Raw genomic sequence first — 13,887 nt, 5'->3', positions numbered from 1 at the left:
TCACTAGAGTATTTCCTCCTTTTGACAAACTCTTAATATGCTCAATCAACCAGAGGGGACCTAAGCTTTCAATCACTGATGTATTCTATTTATATTGGTTTATATATAAAAGGACAGTGAATAGTACTGTAACACAAATTCTGTTGTGAGAAAGGCATCCCTACCAAAGGCATGAAAATGCTACTAAATGGCTAAGATGCCTAACCCAGTGTCCTGCCAGCTCTGCGGCACTCCTATCACTAATTGCCGGCAGAATCAGAACTCTTTCAAGTGCAATATGCACTGGAACAGGGCACCACGTGTCGCAGGAGGCTGCTGTCTCCAACAGGAGTATAGAAACACTTGAAAAGGAAAAAAAAATGAAAGAAGAATAAAAACCCTGTGGTGGTCAGTATTAGAAATTATCAACTAAGATGTCGAAAATAACATTTCCTCTGCATTTCCACATTTTTAATTTCCTTCTGTTTAACAAGATGTACAGCAAATACTGAAAGTATCTTTTCTCTATAAACTAGGCACATTTTTAGTGTGAGTACCTTACTTTCTCCAGGAAAGATATGAAAGTCTCACTTATATTTGTTCATGTTAAAATGATTCTCTTTAAGCTGAACTTCTAATTTAGGCATAAAATTGGTCAAAAATAAACTGGAGGTAGGGAGAAAGAAACCTGCCAGCAATGATCTGAGCACGACTGTGAATCTCTTTGGCTGCAATATTCCTTTTTATTCATGTGAGTAAGCCTTGTGAATTAGTAAGTTATTCTTGGTGAGAAAACATCAGCCTTGATAAAACTCTAGGGGCAAGTAATCTGCTCTAAAGGTATGGCCTTGACCAAGAATGGGGAGTCAACAACTGTCCTCAGCAATTCAAGTTTGAGATCTAAACAGAGGAGAGGGATGTAATAAGCAGGGCAAAACCCACAGTATGTCAAATACGTTCGTTTGTCTACAGCAACCCCCAGTAAACTATATAAACATGGAAATAAACCTGAAAATTGTGTTTGTTTATAATGGTACCTTCTGGAAGCATGAGGCCAGTTCCTCACCTGCACTAAAAGCAACAATACAATTTTTATTTAAACCCACTGTCTTGCAATATTACAACTAAGATTAAAATCCATGAAACTTGTTAGAATAACGTATTTGTTATATCGCCCCATTCTTCCATTAGTACAGGAATTTAACTGGCTAGTAACAAATCCCAACTGCCTCCTGTTACATCTACATATTATATGAAAGTGCTTCTGTTCTGAAAATCACAGCAGCTGAAACAGCACATGGCTCCTTTATCACAGTCTACAAGTTGCATTTCTGGCTTCTGGAGTTGACATCAGAGCTATTATACAGATGAAGGCACTGAAGAACCCTCTTCTAATTCTGATATCTCCAAAGAGCCTCAGGATTTTATTCTGAACAAACTACTCCATTTCATAGAAAAGGCTCTTACAGAAAGTCCCCAAGGCATTCTTTATCATCCCCCCTCACTCCAATTTCTGTATTTCCCCATACACACTGAAAAAAAAAAAAGAGTAATTATTCCCATAAACTAATTCACCAGTGCACGATAGTCTTGACCTCCAAAAGTCTCAAATACTCAATTCTACAGTTCTTCCAAGAAGTGACCCAAACACACTTCTTTTTCTTTTAAAGAGAGGTCAATGAATAAGCCTCTGAGGAGATGCATTTAATTCTGTCAGACTTCACGTGTGGGTTTTCTCTGTGTGCTCTATCTACGATGGCATACTCATACAGTTTTCTCTTATATATCTTGTCTATATGGTACATGCTTTTCGGGGTTGGGACTCAGTTTACACTATGCATACCGTAAGGTGGCCCCAAATTCTGCTAGCACATCATCTAAAGTGCTGTGACAGAGATTGTTTGTAAAGGGGGTTCAGTTTTTGCTCACCCTCTACACTGTTCTGCTCTACTCTCTGGATGGTGTGGGCTTCATGTGGCAACTTAAGAAAGGAGGGGACCTCCTTGCCTCTAAAGCATCCAACCTTCTGGATTTCATACTGGAAACGTTACCGTACCCTGGTCTTTTGAAGAGTATTTTTTCAAGTGACTTCTCATTATTCTAAATAGCATCACTTGGGAGATGTTTGAAAAAAACACGGGGGAAGTCTCCAGGGAAGAAATCTGTAGACTCCTTTCTTTGACTCTGCATTCCTTTGCAAACTACTTAGTGCATGTTCAGCGCACTCTGAAACATTGCTCAGCTGTGCTCTGAACAGAAATGAGTATTTTCTAAAGGAGATTTAAAGAAGTTACAGAGAGAACACTACCTCTAAATAGACATGGAAAACTAATGATGCTGCACTAAAAAGTAATTAAAGTTACTGCAGGGGCCTCACCCTCAAGGAGGTAAATTGCTATAAGCCCCACAGAAACAAAAGCTACAATATGGTAAAATTATATTGCAGTAATCCACCTACCCAGAAAAGCGAGTAGAGAAAATCTAAATCTAAAGCATAAATTAAAACACCCCAGTCTTCATACACATGAAAATTTTTGATTGCAACCACTAGGCAGGGAGATGAGATATATATTCCTAAAGCATGATTTATGCTGTAAAGAAAATTGAATGCCCTGGAGCTTAACAATGGGTTAAAAATAGCGGGCTTACTGGGTTGGAAAGTCAAACTATAGGTATTCATAACAGCTACAGTATGTGCTTTTCTACAGAACTTTATGGAACCAGATAGTTAAAAAAGAAAAACCCTTCTGAAAGTTCAGAATACCACCTTTTTCATTTTCTATTAACGTGCTACTGGAAATAAACATGTTCCGCTTTTGCAGGATCTTCCTGTTAGTAACAGTTGCACATAAATAAAGTTTTCTAAACAAACATCTTATCTTTTTATGGAAGGAAGTCCATTAATAAGGAATTGACGTCCTTCCCTGAAAAAAAAGATCAGTGCTAATTCTTTCCCATAAACTAAAGAAATAAACTTACACCCTGAGATTTTTTACTCTATTTTCACAGCAAACTGGATAGTCTGCACGTAGATAAAATAGAACTGTTTGGGTTTTCTTATAAACAATATCCCTGTTGCTACCTTGCCACATAGTACTGAATAATTAATCTCTTCCCTCGGTTTTTGATTGCTTCATGGAACTTGTGCTTCATTTTAACTGTGCTCCACACATTCTTGTTCGAACTACAGGGCAGCCTGTGAGCAACTTTCAGCCTGGGAGCTTCAGAAGCACACTGTTTAATACTTTGACCTATGCAACCGTTTTCAGAAAGATGTCCTTTACCCAACAAATGCAGCCAAACAGACTCTAGCAACCGTGCTCATAATCTACTGTGCTCTTCATTGGCTTTGTCAGCTACACAAGACATTTCTATTGCCCCGTATTAACTTCATCATGGAAAATCCTCAGACGCAACCTTCATCTGTTTCCCTTCTTCAAAATAGCTTTTCCTTTAGACTAGGAGAATTTGAAGTTGACACTGTACTGTATGCTACTTGCGATAAATAAAATAAATACTTTCCTCCCAATGGCTTCAGAAAGTCAGGACTTTAATCTATTTGCAACAATGCTGAAAATAGAAATGTTAACATGTTTAAAGAGAGTTTAGATTTTCAGTGGTTTTGTGCAACAAAATTTAAAATCTCAATGCCACACTGCACAGAGATAAGCCTAAGAGAATGGCAGAATAATATAGTCTGTGATTACCACACTTGTATAAACTTAAGAGTTATAAAGCCACAGTATTTTTGTACAAAAAGATCTGTTTATCTTAAACACATTAAATGTTTAACTCTGGGGAACACAAGAAACTTCATCAAAGTATTTACAGTAGGAATTTCAAAAGGAAATTTTTAAAAAGAAAGTGCACCAAATGTTGCAAGAAGACATTGTTGTTTCTCTTCAGCTGTGTCTATAAATGAGTGCTATTTCAAAGGCACCTATTCCAATTTTGAAAGATGAAACACCACTATGTTCCAGCAATCACACTTTTAGATAGCCTTAGAACGGGAAAATAAGATTCCACAATCCTTTACCAAAAGCATGCATCAACTTTGCTTACACAATGCTTCACTGGAGAAGACACTTAACGTATGTCTTAACACAGATAAATAAAAGAGTGACAGGGAGTGAGACTGAGCACTAGACTCCTCCTCCTCCTCCACTATACTGAACGCAAAGATTCCTTCCTAACTCCCATTTTGCACTAATACAGTTCGCTTTCCAAAGACCAGTCTGCTGTAGAGGTGACAAGCCCTAAGCAGATATAGTCAGTCCACATTACCCAGCCTTGAAGGTATTGGTTCCTTGCATTCTTATTTAGCATCCATATATAGCTTTACACACTGACTTTTATACAGTTTACATTTAAAATGTAATACTTTTTGTTGATGGTGGAACCAGAAGTCTTAATGCGCTTGCGTATGTTTAGTAACATACATACCTGAATGTCACTATAAAAACAGGAACAATTTCCTTTTCCTTTAAGTCTATTCTTTTCAAAGGGTTAGGTCCTCAGAAAGGTTTCCCCCCATTTCTGTTTAATTCTCGGTAACGGTATTGCAGAACAGTGACCTTTTTTAAAAGCAAAAACAGAGCACTGCTTTAAAAGGTCACATGGCACAACTCAGAAAGCAGAGATGATCTTCTGGTATCCCATGGCAGCACTGGAAATAGGGATGTAAGCGACAGCCTGACACGTATCTGGGCAAAACAGGACGCTGAAGATTTTTGTCAGTCATTAGAACTGTCACCCATTTTCCAGGACTGCCCTGGCCAATAAGGATTCCTAGTCACCCTATACAATTTCCAGCTTTTCTGCCTTACTTTTTCTTCATCCCCCTTCTTTCAGCATAACGCCTCACAAAACTTTGCTGATTTAGAAAGATTCTTGACATGGGGGAAAGCTAGGGGCAGTCTCAAGAAAGCTCAGTAAATATGTACAGAACTCCAAGACTTTTGATAATTTTGTTTTGTAAGATCAAGAGTTTTGGTGAGCTGTAGTTACTGGCTAGCCAAAATATCTGTGAATGACTTTAGCTCTGATGAATGAACTGATGGTAGCCAGCACATCAAGCAAAGAAGCCCATTCTGTGCTGTCACTATTACCTGTGCTGATGTCTTTTCTCGTCCGCTCATCTCCACGTTCTGCAATGCAGGTGTCACAACTGGTGGAGGAGGTGCTCTGCGCTTTTTCACTTCTGGGTTTGCTGCCATTCCTGAGATGTTACCAAGGGACAGTGATGGACCCAGGCTACTGGAACGAGGATTCACCGAAGGGGAATTTGGTGCTGTGGAAAAACCCTGTAAATGGATTAACATCTTGGATTAACATCACTTTTTAAAAACAATGTGAAAGAAAGAAGAAAAACAATACACATCTGGTTACTGTTTAAATAATGATATGAATAATCATGTATGCTCCTCTGCCAAACTTGCTGAATTGCAAACTGTAACTTTTGGACACTTCTAAAGGTCAACTGGAACAAAGCTTACAGGCAATATTAATAACTCAGGAGACACGATGAGCATGGTGAGCAGATCAAGGCCTTAATGAATTTTTATATTAATACACAAACAGAAATATATGCAGTCATACAGTAGTAAATCTACAAATAGGAAAGACTACGAAATATGATTGCTTGAAAATGTGCATTTTTAGTTTAGTTTTGACACTTAAATTCAACATAATTAATTTTTTGAACCTGCTAATAAAGATCTTGCAAATACTTTTCCATCAAAACCTGTTATGCTGGTTTTGGCTGGGATAGAGTTAATTTTCTTCGCAGTAGCTAGTATGGGGCTATGGTTTGGATTTGTGCTGGAAACAGTGTTGGTGACACAGGGATGTTTTGGTTACTGCTGAGCAGTGCTTACACAGCGTCAAGGCCTTTTCTGCTTCTCACACCACCCCACCAGCAAGTAGGCTGGGGGTGCACAAGAAGCTGGGAGGGGGCACAGCCAGGACAGCTGACCCCAACTGACCAAAGGGATATTCCACACCATATGACGTCATGCTCAGCATATAAAAGGCTGGGGAAAGAAGGAAGGGGGGGATGTTTGGAGTGATGGCGTTTGTCTTCCCAAGTCACCGTTACATGTGATGGAGCCCTGCTTTCCTGGGGATGGCTGAACACCTGCCTGTCCATGGGAAGGAGTGAATGAATTCCTTGTTTTGCTTTGCTTGCGTGTGCGGCTTTTGCTTTGCCTATTAAACTGTTTTTATCTCAACCCACGAGTTTTCTCACTTTTACTCTTCCGATTCTCTCCCCCATCCCACCAGGGGAGAGTGAGCGAGCGGCTGGGTGGTGCTCAGTTGCCAGCTAGGGTTAAATCATGATACCTGTGAGTCACTTTTTGCTATTCTTAATTGAGAAGCTTCCATATTAAATTGAAGATTTTACTTTTTAATTAAGTTATGAGATGGTCACTTCTTCTCAGAAATGGCTTTTGTGAAATCATCACTGATACCAATTCACCCTGAGCTGGAGCAGGATACCTATTCTGGAAGCGCAGGCTGATGACCATGGTTGATAATGCTGTTCTTATCACAACGGAACAGGCTACCACACTCGCAAAACTCACCCATCGAGGACATAAAGCTCTCAGGCAGAGTTTTGTCCAAGACCACAGAAGACATACTGGCAGGAAACTAAAGGCCACCGCAAATCCAATCACTTTCCAAATAGAAGAGGTAGTTCTTTGAACCCAAGTTCTCCAATCTGGAAAGTGCTGGAAAATGCTTTGCCTCAATTGTATGGCTGCCTCATTGTTGTGGTAGATATCTGGGTTTCCGTAGGAGTGTAACTTGAAGTGAGTTTGACTCGTGACATGGCATGATAATTCCTTTCCACAAGTGCCAAGAGCAATCAGGCAAAAATGAAAAACATGGGGCAGCAAGCTCAAAAGGACAATTCATTTAATTTTAGGACTGTTAAGGAAGCACTGATGAAGCATAAAGAGCTAAAAAATATAGCAATGCAAAAAGATGTATGTAATACAGGTTCCTGATTGCCTGGTAAAGTTCAGTGTTCTATCGATTCCTGTGAAAGCAACTGAAAATGCTAAAATGCAGATAGCAAACTGATTTGTGTCTTGTCCTGCATTTACTATGCATGTGACAACCATCACTGACTTAAAACTATCAGCTGGATGCCTTTGTTATCTTTTATTTTGCACACTGCACAGCAGACTTCATCTTGGAATAGTATATGTAGCACAAACCGGGCATGGAACCAGTCTTCTCTGATTGACTAGAGTTTTACTGAAGGATTAAAGAGGTATTTGCCACATCTTTTTCATCGCCAATTTCTCTGAACTGAATAGCATCAATAACTTCTTCACCTTTCTAGCAAATGAAGAAAAAAGCTCGAAGAGAAAGGTGGGGTTTAAAAGATTAGGTCTAATCTTATAAAGAAATACACTCTTTTCTTGGCCCTGTATCTTTGGCAGTGGAAAAAAATCATGATCTGTAAAACTGTAACCTACAAGTTTTAAGTCATTCTCAGTGCATATTGTACCTGGTTCTATCAAATAAAGTTCATTTACTCCTAAAGAAATGACAGGGTTCACAGGGTGAAATATAAAGTAAGTCTCCTCTTTTCACACAGTTATAAAGTGACTGAACAAAATAATTTTAAAGTGTATTCTACAGGGATGCTTTTGTGACTGTTTTAATTCTTTGATTTTCCTTGCTGGATAAAAAGGTTGAGAAATTTTAAGAGATTTCAAGACGTATACAAATAATAAAAGACCCCTAAGACTTCCTCCCAGTGTTACAAATACAGGGTACTGGTAAGAAGATAAGATGTATCCAGTTTTAAATTAATATCCTAATCAATTCTACCTCAAGGTCTTGTGGCTGAAGAGCTATCAGAATCCTTTTCCAGGCAACAGATCACTGCGAAGGAATACAGTGATGAACAACTAAACATTTTAAAGCTGTTTTTTTTTAAAGCTTGAATTTCCTAACAGAAGATACAGGAAAAAAATGTAATACTTACATGACACTACAAATAGTTTATAATAAAAAGACTTTAATGAAAAAAAAAAAACAAAAAAAACCCCTTGGAAATTCATATATGTTTTATTTTCCAAGTCCAACCTTTATATCAAGCCCATTATTTACTGAGTGAGCATTTCAAGAATGCTCATGTTAAGACTCTTCCCCTAAAATAAAAACTCGCTACGGCTTCTAAGGGAATGGAATGAGGACAACTTCAAAGTAGTTTTGAAAGCCCCATCATTCCGCAGTGAGAGCTTTGTGTAACTGGAGGCAGACCTTCAAGCTCTGTCATGTGTGTAGTCCTTTTCATTAGCTTTAAGAGAAAAAAAAAAAACCAAACGTTGGACACAAACCACTGACACAAGTGTTTTTGGCATGACTCGTCTTTTGTTGTAAGCCTAATCTAGAGAGACAACGCCTTACCCAGCTTTTATATTTTATGTTGCGTTAGATGCAGTGCAGTTTCTTTCCAAATCACTGGATTTTGGAGGTTTGGTTTTCAGGCGGGTTAGCAAGACAACTATTAAGAGCATACAACATTAACTAAGCGAACTTGCAGGGACCTGATGTGTACATGCCATTTACCCAAACCATTTCTCATTTCTTGCTGTTTTAATTTGTTATCAATGGATTGATTTCAGCGGAATTACTCAAATTACAGCAGTGTGAGAGGACAGCCAAGCTCAAGTATTGCAGCCAATGTTGCTGGCTAAAAAAGTTAGCCCTTCTCCTCTGTTTCATTTGACAAACAGGTTATCATGAATGTTCTGCTCAGAATCAAAATCAGTTCCTACAATCTGTGTGTTTTGTAACTGCTTTGCAAAAAAAAAAAAAAAAACCCCAAAAAAACCCCAAAACCCAACCATGTCAGAGAAAGAAAATCCATGACAATGATTTATATAAAGAGCTTTTAAAAATGTCTCCCAACTTGTAAAATCATAGTCTTTGGTAGACCACTAGTGTCAGAGCACTTTGCTAGCAGTTCAAACAACAATTAAGTAATGCAAACTATCAAGAAAAAAGAAATAGTTTCCTCCCCTCCTCCCCCCCCCCAAATTAAGCCAAAGCAAACCCAGCATGAACACAGATACACCAGCATTGGTCAGCAGTCAGGTTAGTCGAGCAAGGGTATTGAACATGCACTGAACCACAACCACGGACTAAAGTCCATTTCAATTCCAAGAAGCAGATGTTGGAAGGAGGCGAAAAACAGCTGCAGTACCTACGTATGGTGCCATCAGGTTTCATGGATCCATTGTTTCATGTTATACTTGCCGGCTAGTTTTTTCTCTCTCATTAAACATCTGAAATCTAAGGAACTTCCTTTTTTTCTAATATACAGGATGTTTTCTTTGGGGTTAAGCAGTTTAATTTTAGGATTTTTTCCTACTAGTTCTTCTAGCTGAAATTTAGCTTTCAAAAACTTTTTGGAAGGGCAAAGAGGGGCTGTTAAAAACAGAGAAGTACGAAGGCTCAGAGTAACCTGGTGACTTAGGCATACCAGTTCCATTTTCAAAAGACACTGAGAAGTCAACTGTCTACAAGACTACCAAAGCCCACAGCCTGTACTCAACACAAGCCAGACTAAGAGCCTAAAGCAGAGGCCAGTCTGTGTTCCAAGGCCATCAACCTAGAATGCAATTATAAAACGTCTTTTGCAAACTACTCCCTTTTAAAGGATGAACAGAAGTTCTGGTATCTTACGGATACTTCTGAAAAATTTAATGTTAATATTAATAAAATAACATAAGATTAATCTAGTAAAAATATAACTGTACTGCTGTGAAAATTCCATTTTACAAAAATAGATGTGTATAAAAAAGGAAATCAGCTTATGTTTGTTTTCAAAAGATATCCCTCATATATAACTCTCTTACCCAAAGCCCTGTTATTAGCATTTCCTTGATTTTCTGATGACACTAAATGGCATTTAAAGGTCAGCAAGGAAGAGACTGCAGCTTGCCTGTGAGAGTGATTTGACTTCCCGTTCCCTGTCCACACCGGTCAATAAAAATTTTTCAAAATGTCAAGTTCTTTTCTTGTGAGGTTGCTACAGCCAGGCCTTTCTTCCACAGCTCTTTGCCAAAACTCACATATTTGAGCTCCCAGTCTTGTTATGCAATTTCCTTCTGAGAAGTTTTTACATCAAAAGTAATCAATTGAGCTGTTTTTAAGCACTCAAAGTACCAGATGTATCAGCAAAAAGTAAGGGTTTTTATTTTTCCCAAAACAGAGACAAAAAATAAGAATAAAAGTATCATAAAGGAAATTTTTTTTTTTTTTGCAAGTATACCATGAGTAAATATGAAAGGTAAGATTTAGAGCAGGCAGACAAATCCATTTACTCAGTGACAGCAAGAGTATTTATGCTTGTGGGACATTTAAACTCCGTTAACGCAAACTTTTATCCATTTGCTGAATGACACCACAACTGACTACAATTGGCCATTTAAAATGCCAGACAGGTTATGTCAGACCTACTGCACAAATTAAAGTTGGAGGCTGCTTTCCCTGACATGATACTGAAATTCCTTATACTAGCATTAAATTTGACAACACTGAAACGGAATTACTCCATGCTCCTGCTTCAAAACCAAAGCGTAATACTGCGGTCATGAGATTGCTTGGAGACATAGTTTAAAAAAAAAAAAAACAACAAAATTGTGACTACCCAGATTTTCCTTTCTAAGCAGCCACACTGAATACAGTTTGTTTTTTGTACTCCCTGAAGCACTTGTGATTCTGGTACTTGCATACAGTCTGCAGTCTGAAAGGAAAAAAAAGTTAACCTTTTCCTGCTCTGAACTAAAAAAAAATAAATGCATTTTAATGCAATTTACTTTACGTTGCTTTATAATCTCATTGCATTTTGCTATTGGTAGGAAGCGATCTGGTCACCCATCACAATATTAAAAGAGAAGCAACTATTTCATTTCCACAACAGTAACTTGTACCAGCAGTACCATGTTGATTTTATATGTCTGGCGAGTAGGCTTTCAAAGTTTTACAGTGAAAGTTTTGATTTATACTTTGAAGTCTGTACAACTACAGCGCTATCTTATGCTTGTATAAGTCTATTACAGTATCTAGCTAGCAATTCCAGATCTTGCGGTCAGGGCCCATTTGGTGGACACCAGAACTTACAGAGCCAGAATTAGAATGCCTGAGAACGTTCTCTCTCCTGTGCCCCTGCCAGCCCTCCCTCACCGTGGCCGACCACATTCCTCTCGTTTTAGTACGAAGTTTGTTGATCAGAAATCCTAGTAGTGCCAGGTGCAAGGAGGTGACCTCCTTTACAAAGTCATCTACTTTATCTCCCAGCACTGAAATAGCATGACCAATCTGTCCCTGCAGAGGTTACTAAAACCTTCCCATAACGCAGGTCCACACCATCCGCAATTACGCTGTTTTATTGCTTAACTATCCTTATCATTAGAATTTTTTTGCTTGTACCTTAACTATGATTTCCCTTCCTAGAACTTCAGCTGATTATTTCTTGTCCTCACTTAGGTAAGGTCATGTGATGTAAAGCATCTCTATGTCTCTACAGCTAGGAGCGCAACCTTGCTTTCCAGCTCCAACTGACTTATGTTCACTTTGCATCTCCTGTGGTGTCCAACCTCTTTCCCCAGTAGAAAAGCTGAAAGAACAACCACCCAAGGGAGGGAACTAGGGAAGTGGAAGCCTCTAGGGGAAAAGCTTGCCAAAACAGACCAAGGGGCTTAAGATTCACTGTTTGTGAATTTCTAAGTAGGGAACAAGTGTGGGTATTAACTCAAGCCCCGTGCACTACACTGAGGACAAAGAGGGTGCCCAACCAGAGACAGCTTCCAAGAATCTTTAGTTTGTTATACTTCTTGTGTGTGAAGCAATATTCAACACTCCTTTTCCATTTGAAAATCAGATGGATACTGAATGAATATGGCAAAAATTGCAAATAAGTTGATTACTTTTTTATGAACAGTCAAATATTTTACTTTTATGTTTAGGAATGTAAATCTTTACTCAAATCATTAGTAGGTTAGAAGAAAACATGGATTGGGAATACATGCCTCCCAGCTAAACATGAACATGTCTGTAAATTCTTGCAAACACAAAGAATCAGATGCAGTAAAACCAAGCCTAACTGCTAATACCAATATCACCTACTACTACCACCTCCCTCAGTATTCAGCCAGTGTGAGATCATAAATTTAATCTGAGTTCTCCAAGAGTGAATAAACTACCATGGCACATATAAAGCAGTGGAATACAGATCTATGAATTCAACAATGTTTATATAATATTTAAGCAACTCAGAGATTGTCAAATCATTCATACTTCTTCAAGATTTTATGATAGATGTGATTCCTCAATGCTTTGAGAATAGAAGCTTTTGAAACACCTCTGGTGATTTAAAATTCAATGTATTTCCTCTAAATAATTTATCCTGTTTCTATGTTTCACTCTTCAGATTTTTGCAAGTCACACTACTCTTCATGCTTAACAAAACCTTTGTCTGTTACTGCTACCCAAAATCACTCATGTCAATCTGAGGAAGTCTCCCTGGTAGAACGAAGACAGTCATAGTATCAAGGGAAATGGATGCAATGATTTTTTTCCATCACAGCAATACATGCAGAAAAGGGAAGGCAAGCTAACTTGATTTACATCTGTGTGCTCGTATCATCTCTTCTGTTTAAGTGACAGTGTGTTTCAAATAATTTCATAGTTTTTTAAAAAAGTAGCGTCACAACAGAATTGGCAAAAATAACCTCTCTTGACAGCAGAGGGTAGACACTACCCTTTCTGAATTGTGGGACAAAGGGAAAGAAGGCAGAGCCATGTCTCAACTACTCAGAAAGTGGGAGCAGGCAGCATGCTGCCTGGTGCTAATGAGAAGACCAAAGAGTATTAATCAGTGTTTGGAAGGCATACATAAATCATTTGTATCCTCTCCTATCAATCTGGACACTGAAGTCACTGCAGTAACCAGCAAGTACGTATCCTGTGGACCTCGTGAGTCAGAGCTGAGGAACTTGTTAAAAAGAAGAGAAACATCTCTTCTCTGATTCAGAGCTGTTAGCATTGACAAGTCAGCCTCAACTCAATGCAGTGAAAATACACTTGCTACGAACCCTTCTAATGCATAATTTGTTTAATTTCTGTCACTGTGCGTCCTACAAAGGATGAAAAATTGTTTTGCTGAAATCTAAAGTTATTTAGCCACAAATGAAAGAAACTCAGGTTGCTACACATTCTTTTCTAAACAAACATGATTGGCAAAGCAAGTAGGTGTATTTTCAAAACCACAAACTTCAGCTCATAACCACACAAGCCGATATATTTTCCACTTAACATTCTGCTTTCCACCAGATTCTCAATTTCCAGAAATACAGCTAAAAAGCTACGAAACATAAAATTATTAGAAGATATTTCAACATTGGTATAAATCCAATGACATCCATGAAATAGCCACAAGCTTCAGCACGTGTGCATTACAGGTATCTTTGTAAGTGGATATACTAGAATCACCAGTTTTTTTAAAAAACACATGCATGTCCAATCCCTTAAAAGGACACAATAAGGTGACAGACACATCACAGAGAGATCATAGACATATATGCACAAGCTTCCAGAACATGCCAACTTCCTTCATGCCCTTGTGCTACGCACATGATACCATCAGGCTAAATGACAGCACACAAAGCACGTGCTTTTTTTTAATTTCTGGATGACAGATGCATTTTGAATACCCCTAAAATGTAAATATTCTTGCTTTTGTTGTAAACCCTAGTGAGACAAAACCATCATTAATATAGCATAGAAAACATTTCTGTATCACATATTTTCTATGCTACTTGGTAGTTTAATGGAAACTTTACTGTCCGTCACTCACGTGGGAGGTAGGAATGCAGGCTGCAT

The 13,887-nt window shown here is 38.3% G+C and overlaps 1 protein-coding gene across 1 annotated transcript in view; it reads right to left on the bottom strand.

Moving 5' to 3' along the window:
* COBL (cordon-bleu WH2 repeat protein) overlaps positions 1–13,887 on the bottom strand; it is a 135,546-nt gene that overhangs the window by 71,167 nt on the left and 50,492 nt on the right. The window contains exon 8 of the mRNA XM_009330449.1: positions 5,088–5,282. Coding sequence (XP_009328724.1) covers positions 5,088–5,282 — 195 coding nt within the window. The remainder of the gene's footprint in view (positions 1–5,087; positions 5,283–13,887) is intronic.

This window comes from Pygoscelis adeliae, unplaced genomic scaffold (assembly GCF_000699105.1).
Source record: "Pygoscelis adeliae isolate BGI_AS28 unplaced genomic scaffold, ASM69910v1 Scaffold78, whole genome shotgun sequence".
Classification (NCBI taxonomy): domain Eukaryota; kingdom Metazoa; phylum Chordata; class Aves; order Sphenisciformes; family Spheniscidae; genus Pygoscelis; species Pygoscelis adeliae.
The sequence above is the reverse complement of the archived record's forward strand: the minus strand, read 5'-3'. Positions and strand labels throughout refer to the sequence as shown.